We start from the raw sequence: 19,855 nt of genomic DNA on the forward strand, positions 1-19,855 counted from the left end.
GAGCATACAGGCTGGGAGAGACCAAGGAAAGGGGGCTCTATCCATGCATCCCTTGGGAAGCCATCACCCATGCTGGGTGCAGACTGTCCGGTGCATCTGCCTTAGGGTCACCCATGCTCCTGTCCGTGACCCCTCACCCACGCTCTGTAAGTCAGTCGAATCAACTCATTGGTTCCCTGGGGTGAGCTTTGGTAGAACCAAACTTTGATCTGTCATCGGGATATTTTGGAGAGGATGTGAGCATCACATCGTCTCTCTCCAGGGAGAAAACTCTCGAAATCCCATCAGAAAAGAAAAAAAAAGCAGTTATGGCACATTCGTAACTGTATTAGAGAGACTCTTTCTGATGGGAAACAGTTCCCATTTTGTCTAAGTATCTCTGAGCACTGAGCCTTCTGCTCCCAATGTTTACAGGTCTGATAATTGGAAGAATTTTTCCACAGCCTTGTGTCTGGTTCCTCTGATTTCATTTCTTTTCTATTAATGTGATGGGGCAAGACAGGGTAAAAGTTCCTCCATTTTGGATTCTTGCTGAGGCTGTTTACAGGTTTAGCTAGAATCTGATCTCCTTGATGGAGAATTCCGTAGAAAACTACCCAGTTCTGTTCTAGGAACCAAAAAGGTCAGAATGTCCTAGCTCACTTATTTTAGCTTCTGTTACAACTGCTCGTTTCAAACTGCTTGCTCTGCAAAGCCCCCACTGAGGCTGCTGAGTGAGATGCCTGGATGAGGTCTCTGCCTTTAAAAACCCTGTGTTCTGGACACTGGGGGCCACATGTAGGTCCCTGAACACTTGAGTGTGGTCCCATCCAGCTGGAATAAAGATTTTCAGTTGGCTATACACTGTGTCTGAATGGTCATCTCTGATGGGCTACCCGTAACCTTTGAAGGTTCTACCAAGATCCCAGAGACTGGATCCAAACATCACGGGTAGCCCACCAGAGATGACCATTCAGACAACATATAGCCAACTGAAAGTCTTTGTTCTAGCAGTCTGGGACCACACTCAAGTGTTTGGGGTGGAGGTGGGGGCAGCTAGCTGGAATAAAAACTTTCAGTTGTCTATACACTATGTCTGAGTGGTCATTTCTGGAGAGCTCCCTGTAACATCACTTCTGTTGCCAGGCACAGGAGGATACACTGGCATCACCATCCCAGCTCAGAGCCTGCATCTTTGGGTTGCTGTACAAATTGTAGTGGGTAGCTGTTCCAGCTTTGACCTGGAAGTACCACCCCCATTGAGGCTTCAGTAACTGTCACACTTACAAGGCGGGACCGAGACAGGAGCCCTTAAGACCCAAGATCCGGATGTGCCAGCTCTCTTGGTTCCTGAATCCTGGACGCTGGAGGTAGATTGAGCCGAGTTCTCCAGAGAACACCTCTGGATACCCTTCCCGGACCCTGTAACCTATCCCTTCACTTGTAAGTTACCTCACAAAATAAACCTCCCTTTTAACTACGTGGAGTGGCCTTAATACTACAACCAATAGTAAATCATCTTATTGGGCATCAAGAGTCCTGAGAGGACTGGAGAGCTGGCTCAGTGGTTAAGAGCACTGACTTCTCTTCCAGAAGACCCAGGTTCAATCCCCACCACCAACATGGCAGCTCACAATTGTCTCTAACTCCAGTTCCAGGGGATCTGACACCTTCACACAAATATACATGCAGGCAAAACACGAATGCACAGGGAACAAAATAAAGTTAGAAAGACAAAACAAAACTTAAAAAGTCCCGAGAGACAAGAATCAAGACTTAAGCATACACGGGTGTATTAGTCAAGGTTCTAAAGGAACAGAACTGATTATATTATAATTATAATATGGGACTTATTATTCAACCATGTCTCCTGACAAAGGCCAGGGATCGTTTATTCAGTCCATGAGACTGGATACCTCACTCACCCAATCTGGTGCTGGAGTCCCAGAGAGTTCCTAGAGAGCTGCCAGTTTTCAGGCCATGTTGGAACCCTGAAGAAGTAGATTCCAACACCAGCAAAGGAATGCCATAGCTTTAAGGCTGCCTGGGCTACTTATCCAGACCCTCTCTCAAAATAAGAAGGAAAAAGAAGACTGGAATGAAATTCAGTAGTAGAGTCCTTGCCCCAGGCCCTGGGTTCAGTTCCCAGCATCACAAAAATGAGTAAGTCAATTACTTAAAACACTTTCAAATGAAAACCCAAAATTGAGTCCCTTTGGGCAAATGTTGGGTCCTTTTTTTTTTTTTAAACTACCATTCCTGAATTAGTCACTGGGGCTGCAAGGATACTCTGATGGTCAAAGCCTCTTCCTAGAGTTGACCCACCAGTGAGACTGGAGTAGTTTATCAAGGAAACTCTCCACTCTGTCACCAGGAAAAAGGAAATGGTTGTGACGGACAACAGATCTCGCATACTGTTGGACAAAAGTCTTAAGGACTGGGCCGACCTTCCGAGCCTAGGCCTCCCATGTGTCACTGATGCTTGGTGACACTAACCACGGGCAGCCCACCCTTGCTTCCTTGTAGGAGCAGCTGTGAGGTCCTAGGGAGATCGAGAGTCATAGTAGGAGGCATTGGCAGGCAGGCCCTGCGGGAAGTAAAGCCTTTACATCTTTATTTTCATTTTTACAGCCATCCATCCTGCTGATAAAAGGCAGTCTGGGAGAGGTTACAAGCCTTGAACACTGTCACAGGGCCAGGAAGGGTGGAGCTGGCGTTGAAAGCAGTGGCCTTAAGCACGAAGCTATATATAAACTGTAAATAATTTTACAGGCATAAGGGATTATTAGTAACGGCCTGTGCTGTTAAGAATAGTAATTTTTTTAAAAAACCCTGAAAGGGAAATTCAAATAAATTCAAACAAATGTTTGTTTAGCACCTACTATGGGCTCACCAGGGGCTCCGAAGGAGACACATAACCAACTGTGAAACAGGCCCACTCTGATCTGTAGAACCATAAACAGGCCCCAGGGGGTGTGGAAAGGGAAGGCCAGGAGGGCTTGGAAGGCTCTCTTGGAAGAGGAGGCATTTGAACTGAGCTTTAAACTTTAAAGGGATTCAACAAAGTGTGTGTGTGTGTGTGTGTATGTGCGTGTGTGTGTGTGTGTGTGTGTGTGTGTGTGTGTGTGTGTGTGTGTGTGTAGGGAGGGGGTACCTAGACTGATCTGCAGAGTTCTTGGATGAGGGTTCGGTATTTCTATGCAAAACAACTTTCACACCAGCAGGAGCTTCAAAAGTGATTGACTAAGTTGAGAGCAGCAGTTACCATGGGAACAGAGGCATGCTTCATCCCTGTCATTAGTGAGCATCCCTGGCTTCTGGCTGTGGAGCCAAGGCCCGGAGGCAGTGGGGTGAGGAGAGGTGGGGTTGCAGTGTCTCTTAGAAGAGAAGCTTGGCAAGATTGCTGCCCTGGGGGTGTGAGTCTTTAACAGGGAGGCAGGGCTGACACCTGGGCCTGGGAAGATAGCAAGAGGAAGCCTCTGCCTCCTTCATGGAGGAACCCTAGCAGGCCGTGGGAACTCAGGGAGGGACTGGGAAGGACAGGATCAAGAGCAGCTTCCAGGTGAGCACCTGTTCACCATGGATGTCAGTGTGCAGGGTAGCTTCCCTGGGCCACTCAGTCCTCCCTCCAAGGTCCCAGAAGGGGTGTTGGTTTGTCATCCTTCACATGCAGAGGGGACACTGTAAGTGAAACCTCGGTGGACAGGCCTGGGAACAGGAGGCCACTGTGAGACCTCTAACAAAGCAGGCACTGGGGTTGAGTGAGGCCCAGGTTCAAACGCTAGTTTTGACATCAGCTAGCTGTTTGAGTTTGGACAAACTGCCTTCCTTTTTTTCTGTGTTGCTTGGTTTGTTTTTCTGTGGGATACAGGTGATAGGAATTCTGCCTAGTTCATAGAACTGTGTGAGATTTAAGTGAGATTGCCGATTTATAAAGAGTCATGAAGATTTTCAGTACCTGGAACATAGATATCCAATAAATGTGAGCTATTAAATTACTATTGGGTTTGTGTGTGTGTGTGTGTGTGTGTGTGTGTGTGTGTGTGTGTGTGTGCATACATGTTTGTGTGAGTACTTAAAATCTGAATTGCTGTGCTTTTAAGTACACATGTGTACTTGTACACGTGTGTACCCGTGGACGTGGAGGTCAGGAGACAGCCTCAGGTCTTGTTCTCAGGCATCATCCTTTATGTATGTATATCTTTATGTATGTATGTTTGTATGTATTCTTGATAGGCTTTTTCACTGGAAGTTACCAAGTAGACCACCTGGCCAAGGGGCCCCCCAGGAATCCACGTGTCTCTGCTTCTCTGGTGCTGGGATTCTAAGCATGCACCACTATGCTGGGTTTTTCTTTTCTTTTCTTTTTTTTTTCTCTTTTAACATGGGTTCTGGAGATCCAGCTCAGGTCCCAGTACTTGCAAGACAACCGTTATACTGACTGAGCTATCACCCCAGCCGATCCTATTGCTTCTGGATATCAACTTGGTATGAATTCAGAGTCCCCTGCCCTTTGCAGGACCTCCTTAGAGTTTGTGCTGACAGCCTGTTTCAAGTAAGGTAGATGATGATGATGATGAAGGAAACAGAGATGATGCTGGGACCCGTTTGCCTTCCGTGTGCCCGAGAACTGCTCTCCAGGAGGGACATGGTTTGTATTGAAGGGCAACCTGGAACACTTCGAGATAGGCAGTTTGGCCCACTGAAAATTTCGGAGGAGGAAAACAAGGGTACCTTGGCAGCGTGATACCTTAGTATTCTCTCTGTGTGTACGCGTGTGCTTATTATGTACACAGGTCTCTGCATACGGAGGTCACTGGTCAGCATCCGATGTTTTGTTCAAATACTTTCTCCCTCATTTTTTGAGACAAGTTCTGTCACTGAGAACGTAGAGCTCAACAATTCAGTCAGGCGAGCTGGCTGGTGAGACCCACAGATCCTCTTGTCTCTCTGCCTTGCCGGCACCAAGATCACAGAACGTGCTGTCATGCCAGTTTTAATTTTTTAAAATTATTTTAAATTTTTATTTTTATTTTTTAAGCAGGTTATTATCTAGTGAACTCAGGTTCTCACGCTTTATAGACTGAGCCATCTCCCCCGCCTGACATTCTTTTTACTTCTCTGAAAGTGTGAAGCTCTTGGGTTGGGGACTGGGGGACTGAGGGACTAGAGGGCAGCCTATCAACCTCTCTTTTGGGGAGCCTTCAATTTGTCTTAATAATCCCACTCTGTTTCTCTGGGATTTTACCTTTTTCTTTGAGAGAGAGTGTGTGTGTGTGTATGTATGTGTGTGTGTGTGGCGGGGGGGGGGGTGCAGAAGAAAACTTTGGCTGACCATTGAGGATGGTGGCTTCCAGACATCAAAGTGGGCAGAGCCCCGGATGGATGGGCTGGAGGCAGGCCTGAGTCCCCTTAGGCTTTCCTTCCGAAGCTGGCAGAGGCCCTGGCGGGAACTTCTAAGAGCCCAGAGAACAAGTCCTTTCATGTGGCCTCCCTTTGAGCTGGCCCCTGGGTGGGGTTGGGGTCGGTGGGTGGAGGGTGGGGTACGTGTGGAGAGGTGAGGCCACAGGCAGGTTGGGAAAACAGACTGGGCAGCGGCTGTGAGTACAGGGCGCCCATTGTGCAGCGAACTCTTGCTTTCAATAACTGGTTCTGAAGAATGTTTCATTGAATACCAGAGAAAGGAGCCATTGAAATGCCCGGGGCTGGGCTCCATGAAGGGTTAAAGACAGGGGCTAAGCATCTGGGGTTCTTACTGCTCCTGGCTTAGATAGATGCTCCATACAGGGATCCTGACCATTCAGACAGGACTCAGGGAGATCACTCGGAGGGTAGAGAGCAAAGGTAAAAGGAATGTGTGAATTCCCCCAGAAACGCTAATGGATGTCTCCATATAAAGGAAGAAGCCCCCTTTCTTCCATGGAACCACACTGTCCAAGCAATATTTAGTAAGCAACAGGTCCCCAAGATGCCCTGTGGGCCTGCCTTCTGGGGACAGTGACACACACACACACACACACACACACACACACACACACACACACACACACACGGGGTACGCCTATCTCTCCAGGACTTTCTGAGAGACACTTACTAGGTACTCCACCATGCTCTCTCTCCATGGCACAGCCATCATGGCTCTCTTAACCCATCCTTCACCTTTCTAATGATCATTAACTATTGTAATTACCACTGTCCTCCTAGAGAGCCTGGGCAGTCTGGTAAGAACAGCTGTTAATAACCAGGTGACTGAGGACACCTGGGGCATTTCCTCTTTGCGGGGGGGGGGGGGGGGGTGTCTTTCTCCAAAAGGAGCTGCTGGTTAGGAGGTCGTGGCTGGGCTGTCAGAGGGCACCAGAAGTGGGGTGCAGTACCCTTATACTCAGGACAACATGCATTGTTTCCAGTGTGTGGCTACCTTTGAGATGCAGGTACCTGTGTGGAGGCTACAAAGGACGGGAAGAATGTGGATGACTGTGCTGGCCTGCTGTGAACAGTGCCGCAGTGGTGCAGCTTCTTGGTTGCCACAGAACCCCCAGAGGACGTAACTGTCTCTAGAGAAAGGGAACTTCCTCTGTACACTTTCATATCATTCTGGATGAAAACCTTAAAAAAAAAAAAACAGATCAGGGTCCTGGGAGATGGCTTGCTTGGCAAAAGTTCTTGCCATGCAAACATGAGGATCTGAATTGGATCTCCAGGACCCATGTTAAAAAGCTGGGCATGGTGGTACACTTGCGATCTGCTGGGAGGCAGAGCCAGCAGGATCCCTGAGGCTCACAGGTCAGCTGCTTCAAAGAACATGGTGGATGGTGTCCTGAGGAATGAGACGCTCACCTTTGAGGTCGCATGCGAGCGTACACACACACACACACACACACACACACACACACACACACACACACACGATGAGTCATTTCTTGGCTTTCTTATAAACAGTCTCTAGAATAGGATTCAAATCCCGCATCACTTCCTCTGTGCTGGGTAAGGCCCCTGGCTCTGTTACATGGGTCTCTGCTACAGCATCATGTGCTCCCAAATTCCTAGGCTTCTGGATTTTGGAATTATCTGTTTGATTTTGTTTATTCCTGTATTTCTCTCTAATGCTTTTTCTGTGTGCCTATGTTATTATAAGATAGACAATTGCCTCCAGCCACCTTTACATGTGTCCTCTGAGCTGTGTATGATACTCAGGAACTGGGAATAAAAATGACATCCTTGCAAGAATCGTGTACAAAGTAAGAGGCAGAGGCTTAGAATGAGGAAGGCTTGAGGAGCTCCCTTCCTAGGTAAGGGATTGAATTCTGTGACATTGCTGACTGTCAGAGGCCTGTTGTCAATCTTGTAAGTCTCTGTATAGAGTCCAGTCCAGACAAATGCCCTTCAGTGAGACAATGTCGGCACGCACGATTGGTAGGTAGGGTCTTTGCCAAGGACTATAACCAGAAGGCTCTATCTAGCTATATATAAAATAAGATCACTTTAGTTAAAGATGACTAAATATACATATATCTCTCTACTCACACGCATGCATGCTGTGTGTGTGCATGTGTACACACACACATGCACAGATATGGCAGTGACAGAGTCACTAAACAGACTCATCCAGTTTTTCACTTCACTCTCTTTGCACCCTAAGAAGCTGCCTTGGAGGCGAATGATTAGAAGAATGACACCTTTAAGTACGAAAGACCTTTCAAAGTCCTTTCACATAGCTTTCCATTTGGATTCAGGAACCTCACTTCTAGACGGGTGGGCATCTTACTCCTTTCTTGACTAGATCTGGGAATGGGGGAAACTCTCTTTTTTTCTGAGTCTAACTTCATGGGTGGAAATGAAATCTCTGACAGCTAGGAAGTAACAGAGCTACACCCCTGCCAGGTCTGATCTGCATTTCGTGGGAAGATGTTAAGTTTCTTGCAGTGTTTTGATGTGGATGTCTTGTGGGGGGTAAGGGATAAGAACACACTTATGTGAATGGGAGGCTGCTATCACCTGAGAGAGGTGGGCATCCATGATGGCAATCATTTAGGAAGCAGCCAGGTCTGGAGGCATGAGAAAGTCCAAAGTCTGGCCGGATGGTGGTGGCGCATGCCTTTAATCCCAGCACTTGGGAGGCAGAGGCAGATGGATCTCTGAATTCCAGGCCAGCCTGGTCTACAAAGTGAGTTCTAGGATAGCCAGAGCTATTACACAGAGAAATTCTGTCTTGAAAAAACAACAAACGCCGGGCGGTGGTGGCGTACGCCTTTAATCCCAGCACTCGGGAGGCAGAGCCAGGCAGATCTCTGTGAGTTTGAGGCCAGCCTGGGCTACCAAGTGAGTTCCAGGAAAGGCGCAAAGCTACACAGAGAAACCCTGTCTCGAAAAACCAAAAAAAACAAAAAAAAAAAAAAACCAACAAACAAACAACAACAAAAGAATGTGTAAAGTCTGATTTAATCACTCAGAGAGTGGCCGCAGACTTGAGATACCTTAAAATTGTGTGTGTGTGTGTGTGTGTGTGTGTGTGTGTGTGTGTGTGTGTGTGTGTATGAGAGAGAGAGAGAGAGAGAGAGAGAGAGAGAGAGAGAGAGAGAGAGAGAGAGAGAGAGAGAGGAGCGCCGATGGACTTCGTCTCAGGAAAGAGGGCAAGTACCCTGGGAAAGACATAAAAGATAACCAGCTCATCCTGAAAGCCACATGACCTGGATCTGCATTTCACTGTGTGTTTATTTCCACCCTGTGGTCTCTGAGCCTTTGGAAAAGTCTGCCTGAAATATTCCAGCCTGGCAGCTGTAATGGTATTTTAAGAAGGAGACTTGGGTCTGCCTTTATTTCTCTAGAGCTTTGATGGGGAACGATGACTTCTGAGACACACTCTGGGTTTCCATTCTAGGTTTTAGGGATTACCAAAAGACTCCTAAAAGAAGTAGGAATATTGGGAAACAAGAGCTGGGTCCCCGCAGTGCTCCACCCACCTCTCTTCACTGGTCATTCACCCGCCGCGGATGTCCTTTTGTTAAGCAAGCTGCCAGAATGCTTACAAAAGTAATCCCTTACATTGGCCTGGAATTTGTCTGCCTGTGACTTTAACCCACAAGAGTCAGTTCTCAAAAGGAGGAAGCAGAGCAATTAACCATCCACAGCCAGTGAGTGCTGACTCTGAGCAGGACACTTCACGGACCGTGTTAGTGGATCTCATTTCCCATTTCTCATTATCCCATTTCACAGATGGAGAAGTAGATAGGGAGGAAAATAAAATAACTTGTCAAAGCCAGACTCTAAATAAGTGGCGGGATTTGAACTTAAACAGGCTCATGTTATAGCCACGATCTTGTCCCTTAAAATATCGTCTGTGCAGCCCCGTGGAGATATGCAGCCTGTGATCCTATGCTCTCAGACTGTTTTGAGGGGACAGACTAAAAACTCCAGCCTGTTCACCTTACCATCTCTCTTTTTGTATGAGCAAGAGGAAGGCCACCTTGGCCAGTGGTCTGGGACAAATGTAGAGGTCCCCGTGACCTCTAGTGACTTGTCCGCCTCACCTTGTCACCCAGGACAACCTTGCTGAAGCCTCCAGAAGCACCATTTTAGCAACCCACCCCTCAGGAGGCTGTACTTTTCCTGTCTGTCCTCAACATGTCTGTCGCCAGAACAACAGGCCGCTTTCCCTTCTGATAAATCTGGTCACCCTAAATATGGGGCTTGGAGCAAACGGGAGCACTGGCCCCACGCAGCCCTCATTTCCAAATGCAGATTCAAATTGGGCTGCTATTTTGGAGGTCTGGTTTCCTTCCACACACAGTGGTTTTCAGTAAGAGAGGAGGAATCTTGGCAGGGAAAAGGTGCGAGGAGGGGAAGACGTACCTGGGAGTCTTTGTTCCTAAGATCCTGATACCCTCAAGAAGAGCATGTCATTGTCACACAGTAGAGGGCAGTTTGCCCTCGCTCATCCCCTTTGGTGGCCAGCGGGGGTCCTGCGAACAAAGAAGCAGCCGAAAGGCCAGCAGGATGGCTCAGCAGGGAAAGGCACTTGCCACCAAGCTACAAGTCTGATGACCCAAGTTTGACCCCACGTTGTCTTCTGTCCTCCATGCGAGGGTCATGGCAGTCTCACACCCACCCACATACACACACACACACATGGAGAACAAACTAAATAAATACAGCTTAATAAAAAATGGAAACTTAGGTAGAGCCACATTAGGGTCCCACTCCCCCCATAAGAGCACCGCGGTTATGTCCAGAATGACCGTCTGTGGTTAGCTCAGGCTGGAGGCTGACGGGGAAACGAGAAGGATTGCTGGAGGAGACAAACGCCTACTCTCAGCATTCGTCAGAAACCTGTGAAATGGGTTTTTTGTCTGCCAGGAAGAGCCACTTCCCTATCTCCCGGGCCTGTGGCGAATGGGGCATCTGGTTCTCTATTGGCATATGCCTGCGGTACATATCAAAACCCATGCTAACCTCCAGGGTCCTTTGGTCCCTGTTGACACGTACCGTCATGCATCTCAAAGCCACTGGGCTCTTCTGGCCCACAAGCCCCCCTCCTGGCTCCTCTTACCCCCTCCACTATGCAAACTCCCAGGCTGTTCCAGGCTACAGGCTCGAGCCCCCCTCCCCCATCCCAGCAGGTTTCCTTCACAACCAGTAAGGTTTCTCTCTGCACCTGAGATAGCCCTGGCAGTCACCAGCCTCCCCCCACCCTCAACCCTGTAGCCACGCGGCTCTGGACTCACCACCCCACTCCCTCACCAATCCCCACCCCCCCACCCCACCCCCACCCCGCCCCAAATGTCTCTGGCTATCCTTTCTGTACAACCTGAGAGATAGGCACACAGCAGTTTCATAGTTACAATAAACCTTTCTTCTTTGTATCCATGGAGTGGTCCAGTTCAGTAGTTTCGCTGCACCCTCAGGGGCGCTTATAACCCAACGTTGCAAATGGGCACTTGGTGCTCAGCTAGGTTTGCTGTGGCCTAAATGGTACTTAAAGTTGGTTGCAAACACTTAACCATTGGAACAGCTGCCCCTGTCTTACCATAACACTTGGCTTGACCCTGCCAGCTTACCTTCTGGGAGGGGAGTTGGCCTGGGTGATCTTGGAAGCCCATTTATCCATTCACTCATTGCATTCATTCATGCAACACACAGGGTTGAGCTCCCACTGTAACATGGAGGGAGCCCGTAGATAAAAGATGTATACAACACCTCTGCCGTCTAGACCGGGGCGTGCACCCTAGTAAGTACCCTACGGACTAGCTGAGAAGTGGTGTGAGAAAGGCGAGAAGTGGAGGGAAGGGAAGCTGCCAGAGCCAGAAGGGAGCTGCCACTCAAGCAGAACCTTGCTTGCTCTGAGACCCAGCCGAGTGAGCTCCTTGTCATCTCAGGACCTCGGTCTCTCCATCTCTAGAAATGACCTAGTTGGCTTGGAAAATGACTCCTCTAGGGCTGGCATTCATATGCTAAGACTCCATGATCAAGGAATGTCTGGCCGGACCATTCCGGAATTGTTCCACTGAATTCCAAGCAATCCCCCTCCCTTCTCTGGCTAGTCCTGGCCAGGAGCAGGCCTTAGAGCTGGCGGCCGCACGGGGCCTGGGCTCCCTGCCCGTGGGGCGGGGCCCTTTTCGGCATCCAACCCCTTCACCTGGGGCTCAGCTCGGCAGATGTCACAACTTTTTCGCCCTCTCTTGGACTGTGTCCCTTCCCAGACCCGCCCAGCCCCTGTCTCCCTCCCCTTCCCCTGTGGGGTCCTGCCCACCTCCCTGCAGGGAGCATTGCTTTGCGGTGACTCCGGGCGGGGTCAGAAGCTCAGCTGGGGGGAATTGGGGGTCGGGGAGGGAGGAGAAAGGGGAAGCAGAAGCGAGAGAAATTAAGAGGCGGGAGGGATCGGGGTAAAAAGACAGAGGGAAGTCCCGGGATGGTGGAGAGCACTTTTGGGAAGCCGCCACTCCGCGACTCGGGCTGGCCAGGCTGAGCTGGGGAAGAGGGAGCGGGGGCTGCGGGAGGCTGCTTGGCGCGAGCCCGGCCTTCCCGGGGCGCCCTGCTGTTCCGCCGCGGGTGCCGGACGAGACCCCCCGGGGGCCTCTCACTGCATCCCGGAGGGCGGACGGGCCGGCGGTGCGTCCCTGGCGCGGGAGGCTCTGAGGCCCTGGGAGCCCCGCGCCCGGCTCGGCGTCGCGATGCACGCCCTCTCTGGATTCTCCCTGGTCAGCCTGCTCAGCTTGGGCTACCTGTCCTGGGATTGGGCCAAGCCGGGCCTCGTGGCTGATGGGCCTGCGGAGGCCGGCGATCAGCCTTCAGCGGCTCCACCGCAGCCTCCTCACATTATCTTCATCCTCACCGACGACCAAGGGTACCACGACGTGGGCTACCACGGCTCAGATATCGAGACCCCAACTCTGGACCGGCTGGCAGCTGAGGGCGTCAAGCTGGAGAATTACTACATCCAGCCCATATGTACGCCTTCTCGGAGCCAACTCCTCACTGGCAGGTAGGCACAGCCCAGACCCTAGGGACTGGGTGTCCAAATCCCCAAAGCACCCGGTTGGTAGGCTGCAGACCCTGCGGAATAGCCCTGTGCAGGGACCCCAGAAGCACGTGTTGTGGGACCAGCTTTGCCTGTGACGTCCATTAGATCATCGGTAAGTCCCTTGCCTGTTTTGGGCCTCAGTTTCCCAACCCTCATATTCAGTGCTTCTGATCGTCTTGGAGTCCTACTCTGCAGTTCTAGGATACTCACGTTCCACACGTCTGTTCCCTTCTTCATCAGAGGAACCGTTTACTCTTATTTTGAGTTCTGTGTATATTGACAGATGTGGAGTCCGTTGGAAAAGTCACTGAACTTTCAGTTTCCTTGTCCATAAAATGGAGCTAAGGACAGTTTCTATCTTGAGAAGGAGTGGTGGGAGGGGGATGGTCTATATGGAACCTTCCTGACTCTCAATAAATGGCAGCCTCTGAATTTATTACTGGAAAGATTCTGGTCCCATGACGTTCATGGCTCCATTGGGAGAAGACCAAGGAACTGGTGAGATGGGACCTTAAGCTAAGGCTGGTGGCTTCCCTTCTCCAAGTCCCCAAGTTTCTCATGGAAGATTCCTCCGCAGCGTTGCATCCTCTTGCAATGAGCTGTTCCCTGGCGGTGCTGGGGATTCCAATTGTATAAGAGTTGGGAAGCAGGAGCGGGGCTGTGGGAGGCAAACTCCCTTCCCTTAGAAGAAAATCCTTGGACTGAGCTGGAGCTAATTCTTCCCGGAAGGGAAGCTGTGGCGAGCTTTGGCATCACTACTGAGATCTCAGGGCCTGAGCCCATCTCTCCCTGTTTCCTGGGTGGGACAATGAGGCATGGAATCAGGGAAAAGCCAGCTTGGTGCCTCTGCCCACTTTCAGGTGAGAGGGTTGCGACGTCAGTAGCTGATGTCATGGGGCTGGACATCAAATGGTGGTGCCTTTCCTCTTCCCATCAGTATCCTGCCTTTAGATCCAGGGACTGAAGAAGAGCCGGAAGAGGGAGAGGGGAGGGAGGTTTGTGTCGCAGGTGTGGCGTTGGACCCTGGCAGGGGACAGTGACTCACCCCCTGAAGAGGGAGGAGAATCTGCATTCAGAGTTTTAGCGTTGTGTCTCTCTCTCCCCCAGCAGCATAACTCTGGTAAGCAGCTGAATGGGTAGCCAGGGCAGCGCTCCAGGCTCTTATTGGTAAAGTTAGCAGAGCGTTACAGGGCCAGCCGGGGACTCCCAGCCGCCCTCTGCAGCTGCCTCTATCTGACCAGATGCTTACTTACTCCGTGACTTCTGCAGTCCTGTTCAGTGGAACTGGAGAGAGCCAACGTTTCTCATGTTACTCACTGACAAATGGACTTTGGCAAGGCTTAGCTGGCCCACCCACATTACAAATCGATGCTTCAGGCACCCCGCCCTTATACTGAGACTCTCAGCTGGGAGTCTGGGCCCTAGGTTGCTTCTCCTGTCAAAGCCAATCATTTCTCAGTGTGCCTGAGGCCTGGAGAAGCTGTATCACACATTTTGAGCATGAGTTGGGTAGATCTGGGTTTAAAACAGTTCTGTTTGCCAGCTGTCTGACTTTGGGTCACATGTTACACTTGCGGGGGGAGGTTCAGTTTCATTATTTGTAGACTGGGGATTGTGATAATGTTCCGCATGTATTTCACAAAAGAGGTTTAGGTTGGTGAGATGGCTCAGCAGGTACAGGTGCTTGCTGTATAAGCCTGGCGACCTGAGTTCAATTCCTGGAACCCACTGTGGAAAGAGAGCTGACTCTGGAAAGGTGTCCTCTGACTTGACATGTGCATGCCTTGGCATGAGTAGGCCCCAGCCATGCATGCACATCACACACAAAGTGCACACGCACACACACACGCATGCACGCACATCACACACAAAGGGCACACACACACACACACACACACACACACACACACACACGGTCAGGGGGAGAATTAAATGAATGTGTGGCACAAAGTCTTAAGAATGGCCTTAAGATAAGGAAAAGCTGGTGTCAAATATCAAGTACTCAGGCACTGGCTAACTCAGCTGCCTAGGGGTCAGGAAAGGTGTGGGATTCTAACTCCCTTGTGACATTCCAGTTGGCTTATTTACTTGCAACTTTTAAGACATCTTAAGCAGATCACACGGGTCTCTGACCACAGCAGCGGAAGATGGGATACGAGTGAATAAAGGAACTCCAGGATGCTGCGAGGCGGTTTACTGATGCATTGGCCTGGGTGCAGGGTGCCCCTTTAAAGTCATAAAGCCTGGAGTGGGGTGCTTCTCAGGGATTTCCCATCCCAGCCAGCTCACTCATACTTGTAAACTGGTCCCCCTTGTGAGGAGGTGGGCACACTGCTGCTCAGACTGCTTGGACTCAAGTCTCAGCACTGGCCCTGACTGCTGAGTGACCTTGAGCAAAGCCTTCCTCTGGATCTTGGTTGTTGCTTTTTAAAGCAAATTATTTAGTTTTATTTTATGTGCATTGGTGTTTTGCCTGCATGCATGTCTGTGTAAGGATGTCAGATCTTGGAGTTACAGACAGTTGTGAGCTGTCATGTGGGTGCTGGGAATTGAACTCAGGTCCTTTGGAAGAGCAGCCAGTGCTCTTAACCACTGAGCCATCTCTCCAGCCCCTGTTGTTGCTTTTTTTTTTTTTTTTTTTTTTTTTTGGTTTTTCGAGACAGGGTTTCTCTGTGTAGCTTTGCGCCCCTGGAACTCGCTTTGGAGACCAGGCTGGCCTCGAACTCACAGAGATCCGCCTGGCTCTGCCTCCCGAGTGCTGGGATTAAAGGCGTGCGCCACCACCGCCCGGCGCTTTTTTTTTTTTTTTTTTTTTTAAAGTAGATGAAAAACCTAGAAGAGCCCTTAGTTCACTTCTGACTCCCATACTGTCTGAGTTCGTTCATTCACTTGCCTGCCCATCCGTCCATCCATCCATCCATCCATCCATCCATCCATCCATCCATCCACCCCAAAAGTAACTGAGTGAGCTTTACGTATCACTGGGGTGCTAGGAATACAAAGACAACCCTGTCGTGTGTCATTGGGCCCAAGAGCATACACAATTGTAGTTCCAGGGCCAAGTAGACAGTGACAGTGTGAACCAAATCCCTGGTGCAGGGAGGAAGGGGAGCCAGAAATAAACTAACTCGTCCTTTGAGTGAGTTGTAAGAAACTTCAGGGAATGAGCTTCCAAGGAGTAGGGGTTTGCCTGGGAGACCAGGACTTGGTGTACCCAGGCTGTGTTCTAAGTTTAGAGCCTAGAGCTCAGGGACTCGGGTCTGGAGCCTCTGCTGGGATACTCAGCCTACTCTTTGTACTAGTCATGTGAATCGAATCATCCAGCTTCAGCTTCCTTATTTGGGAGGTGGGAATAACAATAATGTGTACTTCCTAGTTTGTGGCGAGGATTTTGGTGAGCGAGATTCCAAGGGCGGTGTGATGCTGAACCACATGGCCAGAACTGGGTGTTAGCTCTTACTGTTGTGGTTAGCAAGCCTGGCTCAACTCCTAATGCACTAACTTCCTGGCTGGGTGGTCCCGGGTAGCCCCTCAACTGTTCTGAGCGGCCATTATTGTGTCTCGTCAATAAGCTGGCATACCTACTTCATTGATGTGATGACTGGAGATAATGAACGTGTGTAGGCGCTTAGGCCTTTGGCAGTATCTGGTGCTTTTGTTGCTGTTCTTGTTGGTGGCACTGGACCAGGGGACCATCTCCGGTTGCTACTGTGGGTTGGTGATTGGGAGTGGTGGTCTGTTGCTCACTTGCATTTCCCATGTATCCACCCCCCACCCCCAGGTACCAGATCCACACAGGATTGCAACACTCCATCATCCGCCCACGGCAACCCAACTGTCTGCCTCTGGACCAGGTGACGCTGCCCCAGAAGTTGCAGGAAGCAGGGTACTCCACCCACATGGTGGGCAAGTGGCATCTGGGCTTCTACAGGAAGGAGTGCTTGCCTACCCGCAGGGGCTTTGACACCTTCCTGGGCTCCCTCACAGGCAATGTGGACTACTATACCTATGACAACTGTGACGGCCCAGGGGTTTGTGGTTTCGACCTGCATGAGGGTGAGAGTGTGGCTTGGGGTCTCAGCGGCCAGTACTCCACTAAGCTCTATGCTCAGCGTGCCAGCCACATCCTTGCCAGCCACAGCCCTCAGAACCCCCTGTTCCTCTACGTGGCCTTCCAGGCGGTACACACACCCTTACAGTCACCCCGGGAGTACCTGTACCGCTATCGCACGATGGGCAATGTAGCTCGGCGCAAGTACGCAGCCATGGTGACCTGCATGGACGAGGCTGTTCGCAACATCACCTGGGCCCTCAAGCGCTATGGTTTCTATAACAACAGCGTCATTATCTTCTCCAGTGACAATGGTGGCCAGACTTTCTCAGGAGGTAGCAACTGGCCCCTTCGAGGACGCAAGGGCACGTACTGGGAAGGTGGTGTGAGGGGCCTGGGTTTTGTCCACAGCCCCCTGCTCAAGAAAAAGAGACGGACCAGTCGGGCCCTGGTGCATATCACGGACTGGTACCCAACACTGGTGGGTCTGGCCGGTGGTACTACATCAGCAGCTGATGGACTGGATGGCTACGATGTCTGGCCAGCCATTAGTGAGGGCCGGGCCTCACCACGCACAGAGATCCTACACAACATCGACCCCCTCTACAACCATGCCCGGCATGGCTCCTTGGAGGGTGGCTTTGGCATCTGGAATACAGCTGTTCAGGCTGCTATCCGGGTGGGAGAGTGGAAGCTGCTCACCGGAGACCCCGGCTATGGTGACTGGATTCCACCGCAGACGCTGGCCTCCTTCCCCGGCAGCTGGTGGAACCTGGAGCGGATGGCCAGCATCCGCCAGGCTGTGTGGCTCTTTAACATCAGTGCTGACCCTTATGAACGAGAGGACCTGGCTGGCCAGCGACCTGATGTAGTCCGCACCCTGCTGGCTCGCCTTGCTGATTATAACCGGACCGCCATCCCCGTGCGTTACCCAGCTGCGAACCCTCGGGCCCATCCTGACTTTAATGGGGGCGCTTGGGGGCCCTGGGCCAGTGATGAGGATGAGGATGATGATGAGGAGGAGGAGGAAGGCAGGGCTCGAAGTTTCTCCCGGGGCCGCCGCAAGAAGAAATGCAAGATTTGCAAGCTTCGATCTTTTTTCCGTAAACTCAACACCAGGCTGATGTCCCATCGGATCTGACGGCTGGGGGTGGCAGGGAATCTCAGTTCCCCCTCAGATACTGTCCCCAATGCTGCTTCTCAGGGAGAAGGCCAAGGTCAAGTCTCATCTGCAGGCATGTCTGGGGAGAGCACAGAAGCCCTTAGCTGAATAGTGTGGGACTTGGGGGTGGGCACCGAGCAGGCTGGGATGCCTGGGTCCGGGTCCTGCCTCTCTCCTGATATGTTTGTTCCGTGACCTCAGGTTACCTACAGCAGCCTTCTGCCTCAGTCTCCTCACCTCTAAGATGAGCTCTGGTGACTTTATGACTCCAGTGTGTGCCTGTGACTGGGGCCATGGCAGAGTTCCTTGTTGACCTTGCCACCTTCCAGATGACATGAGGCCGTGACCCTCTTTCCAGGTCTCTGTGGTGCTCTTGGATATCAGCTGGAGCATGGCCAGCTGGCTGCTCTGTTAAAGGAACTCAATGAAAATGGGCAGTAGAGGGTATGAGAACCTTTACATTCCTGGAGCCGCAAGATGTGGCAACCTAGTGGAACGTGCCTCTGTTTTGTCCCCAGCATCCAGGGGAACCTGGCTGGGCCCTGAGCAGCTGCATAGTGAGGGTGGGAGAGACAGCTGTGAAAAAAAGTCTTTGAACCAATCATCTCCTTTGGCCTTGGGCACAGTCCTTTTCCCTCAGGGCCTTGATTTCCCTACTTGCAAAGGGACAGGGAAATACTAGCCCTGGCTCGGCCTACCTCACAGTGCTGTAGAAAACTGACCAAGCTAGTGTTTGCAGGGGAGCCTGTGAACTTGATTAAAGTGCCATTACCCACAGGCAAGAGATGCTGGTCTATGTGTATGCACATGTGTGTGTGTCCTGGGGGCCCTGTGTGAGCTCACGGTTAGCCAAGGGAAACAGGGAAGGGAGCCCCTGTCACAGGTTCACTGTGTGGCTGTATGCAAACCCCTGACCCTCTCTGGGCCTAAGTGTACAGTGGATGATCCCAGAGTCTTTACCTCTGGTCCTTCTGAGCACCACTGTGCACATTTGCATCTGGGGGACGCAGGCTCGGTGTGTGGCGAGGAGGGGGTGGTGTTTGTAAAGCCTGCTTGCTGCATCACACCGCTCCATCCGCACACTGCGTTCTGCATATCTCCCTTCAGGTTCCAGTCGGCGCAGTGTGTGTAGGCGAAGGCCCTGCTGTGAAATTTGAAAATAGTTATTTTTGTCACTGGCAAAGGAGGCCTGTTAGGACTCGTCAGCTTGTGGATGAGCGGGATGGGTGGGGTGGGGTGGGGTGGGGTGGGGTGAGTGCAGTGCGGTGGGGGTTTGGGTGCCGGTTGCAGGACTGCATCACCACGGCAGTGGCCGAATCCTGCACGAGGACCTGGCCTGAGCTGCAGGGAGGAGGTGACCATTGCGTTCTGGGAGCTTCCTTGCAGCCCTGTACTTTTTTTTTCCCCTTAAGACTTATTTTTAATGATGTGTAGATGCGTGTGTTTGTGTGTGGGTATGTGCACGTGAGTAAAGTGCCCACAGAGGCTAGAGGCCTCAGATTCTCCTCGAGCTGGAGTTCCAGGAGGTGTGAGTGGTCCCACACGGGTGCTGGAAACAGAACGCCGTATGCCCTCCGGGAAAGCAATGTGTGCTCTTCGAGGCCGAGCCATCTTTCCAGCTCCAGCCCTGTCCTTTGTGCCCTTTTTCTCATCTCCCCTACCTGTCTGTTTTGCCCTTCCGTGGTAATGTTGCTGCCCAGATGGTAGGCGGGGCCCAGGCCTGGCAGAGGTCTCTGGGCTTCTGTGACTGTGGCATTTGTACCTGCTCAGGGGGGATGCTCTGAAGAAGATGCTTCCTAAGGTGGTGTCTTAGCCTAGTGTATCCCAGAGAGGCTATTCATAGTCTGCCCACTGCCCAGGACACTCCAGGCCTGCTGGGGTCTGTTTTAGCCATGCCTGTTGGCTTGCCACACCAGCACACAGCCCAGCCTTCCCTGTGGATCCAGGCTTTGGAGAACTGTTATGGATGCTTCTCTGAGGACTACTGAAGGGCCGCCGCCTGGCAGGGTTTTCCACCTTCCAGCCCCATCATCGACTAACCTTCTGAGGATCCCTTTGGGGCCACAGGAGCAGGACCATCCATGGTGCTTCCTGTTCTCTCCCGGGCCCCCCAAGCTCTATTCCCTGCCGTCAGTCTGGCCCCGAA

The 19,855-nt window shown here is 51.3% G+C and overlaps 1 protein-coding gene across 1 annotated transcript; it reads left to right on the plus strand.

Moving 5' to 3' along the window:
* The first annotated feature begins 11,915 nt into the window (after positions 1-11,915).
* Arsi (arylsulfatase family member I) lies at positions 11,916-18,440 on the plus strand. The gene is made up of 2 exons (XM_052741473.1): positions 11,916-12,457; positions 16,278-18,440. The coding sequence occupies exons 1-2, from the start codon at positions 12,147-12,149 to the stop codon at positions 17,686-17,688; spliced, it is 1,722 nt and encodes a 573-aa protein (XP_052597433.1). The 5' UTR covers positions 11,916-12,146; the 3' UTR covers positions 17,689-18,440.
* The last annotated feature ends 1,415 nt before the right edge of the window (positions 18,441-19,855 follow it).

Source organism: Peromyscus californicus, unplaced genomic scaffold (genome assembly GCF_007827085.1).
Source record: "Peromyscus californicus insignis strain IS unplaced genomic scaffold, ASM782708v3 Scaffold_17__1_contigs__length_78620276, whole genome shotgun sequence".
NCBI lineage: Eukaryota > Metazoa > Chordata > Mammalia > Rodentia > Cricetidae > Peromyscus > Peromyscus californicus.

Bases quoted from the DNA above. Each gene is read 5' to 3' on its own strand.
- Arsi (XM_052741473.1), top strand. From the start codon at position 12,147: ATGCACGCCCTCTCTGGATTCTCCCTGGTCAGCCTGCTCAGCTTGGGC. The intron at 12,458-16,277 runs GTAGGCACAGCC...CCCCACCCCCAG, and splicing joins AGCCAACTCCTCACTGGCAG to GTACCAGATCCACACAGGAT.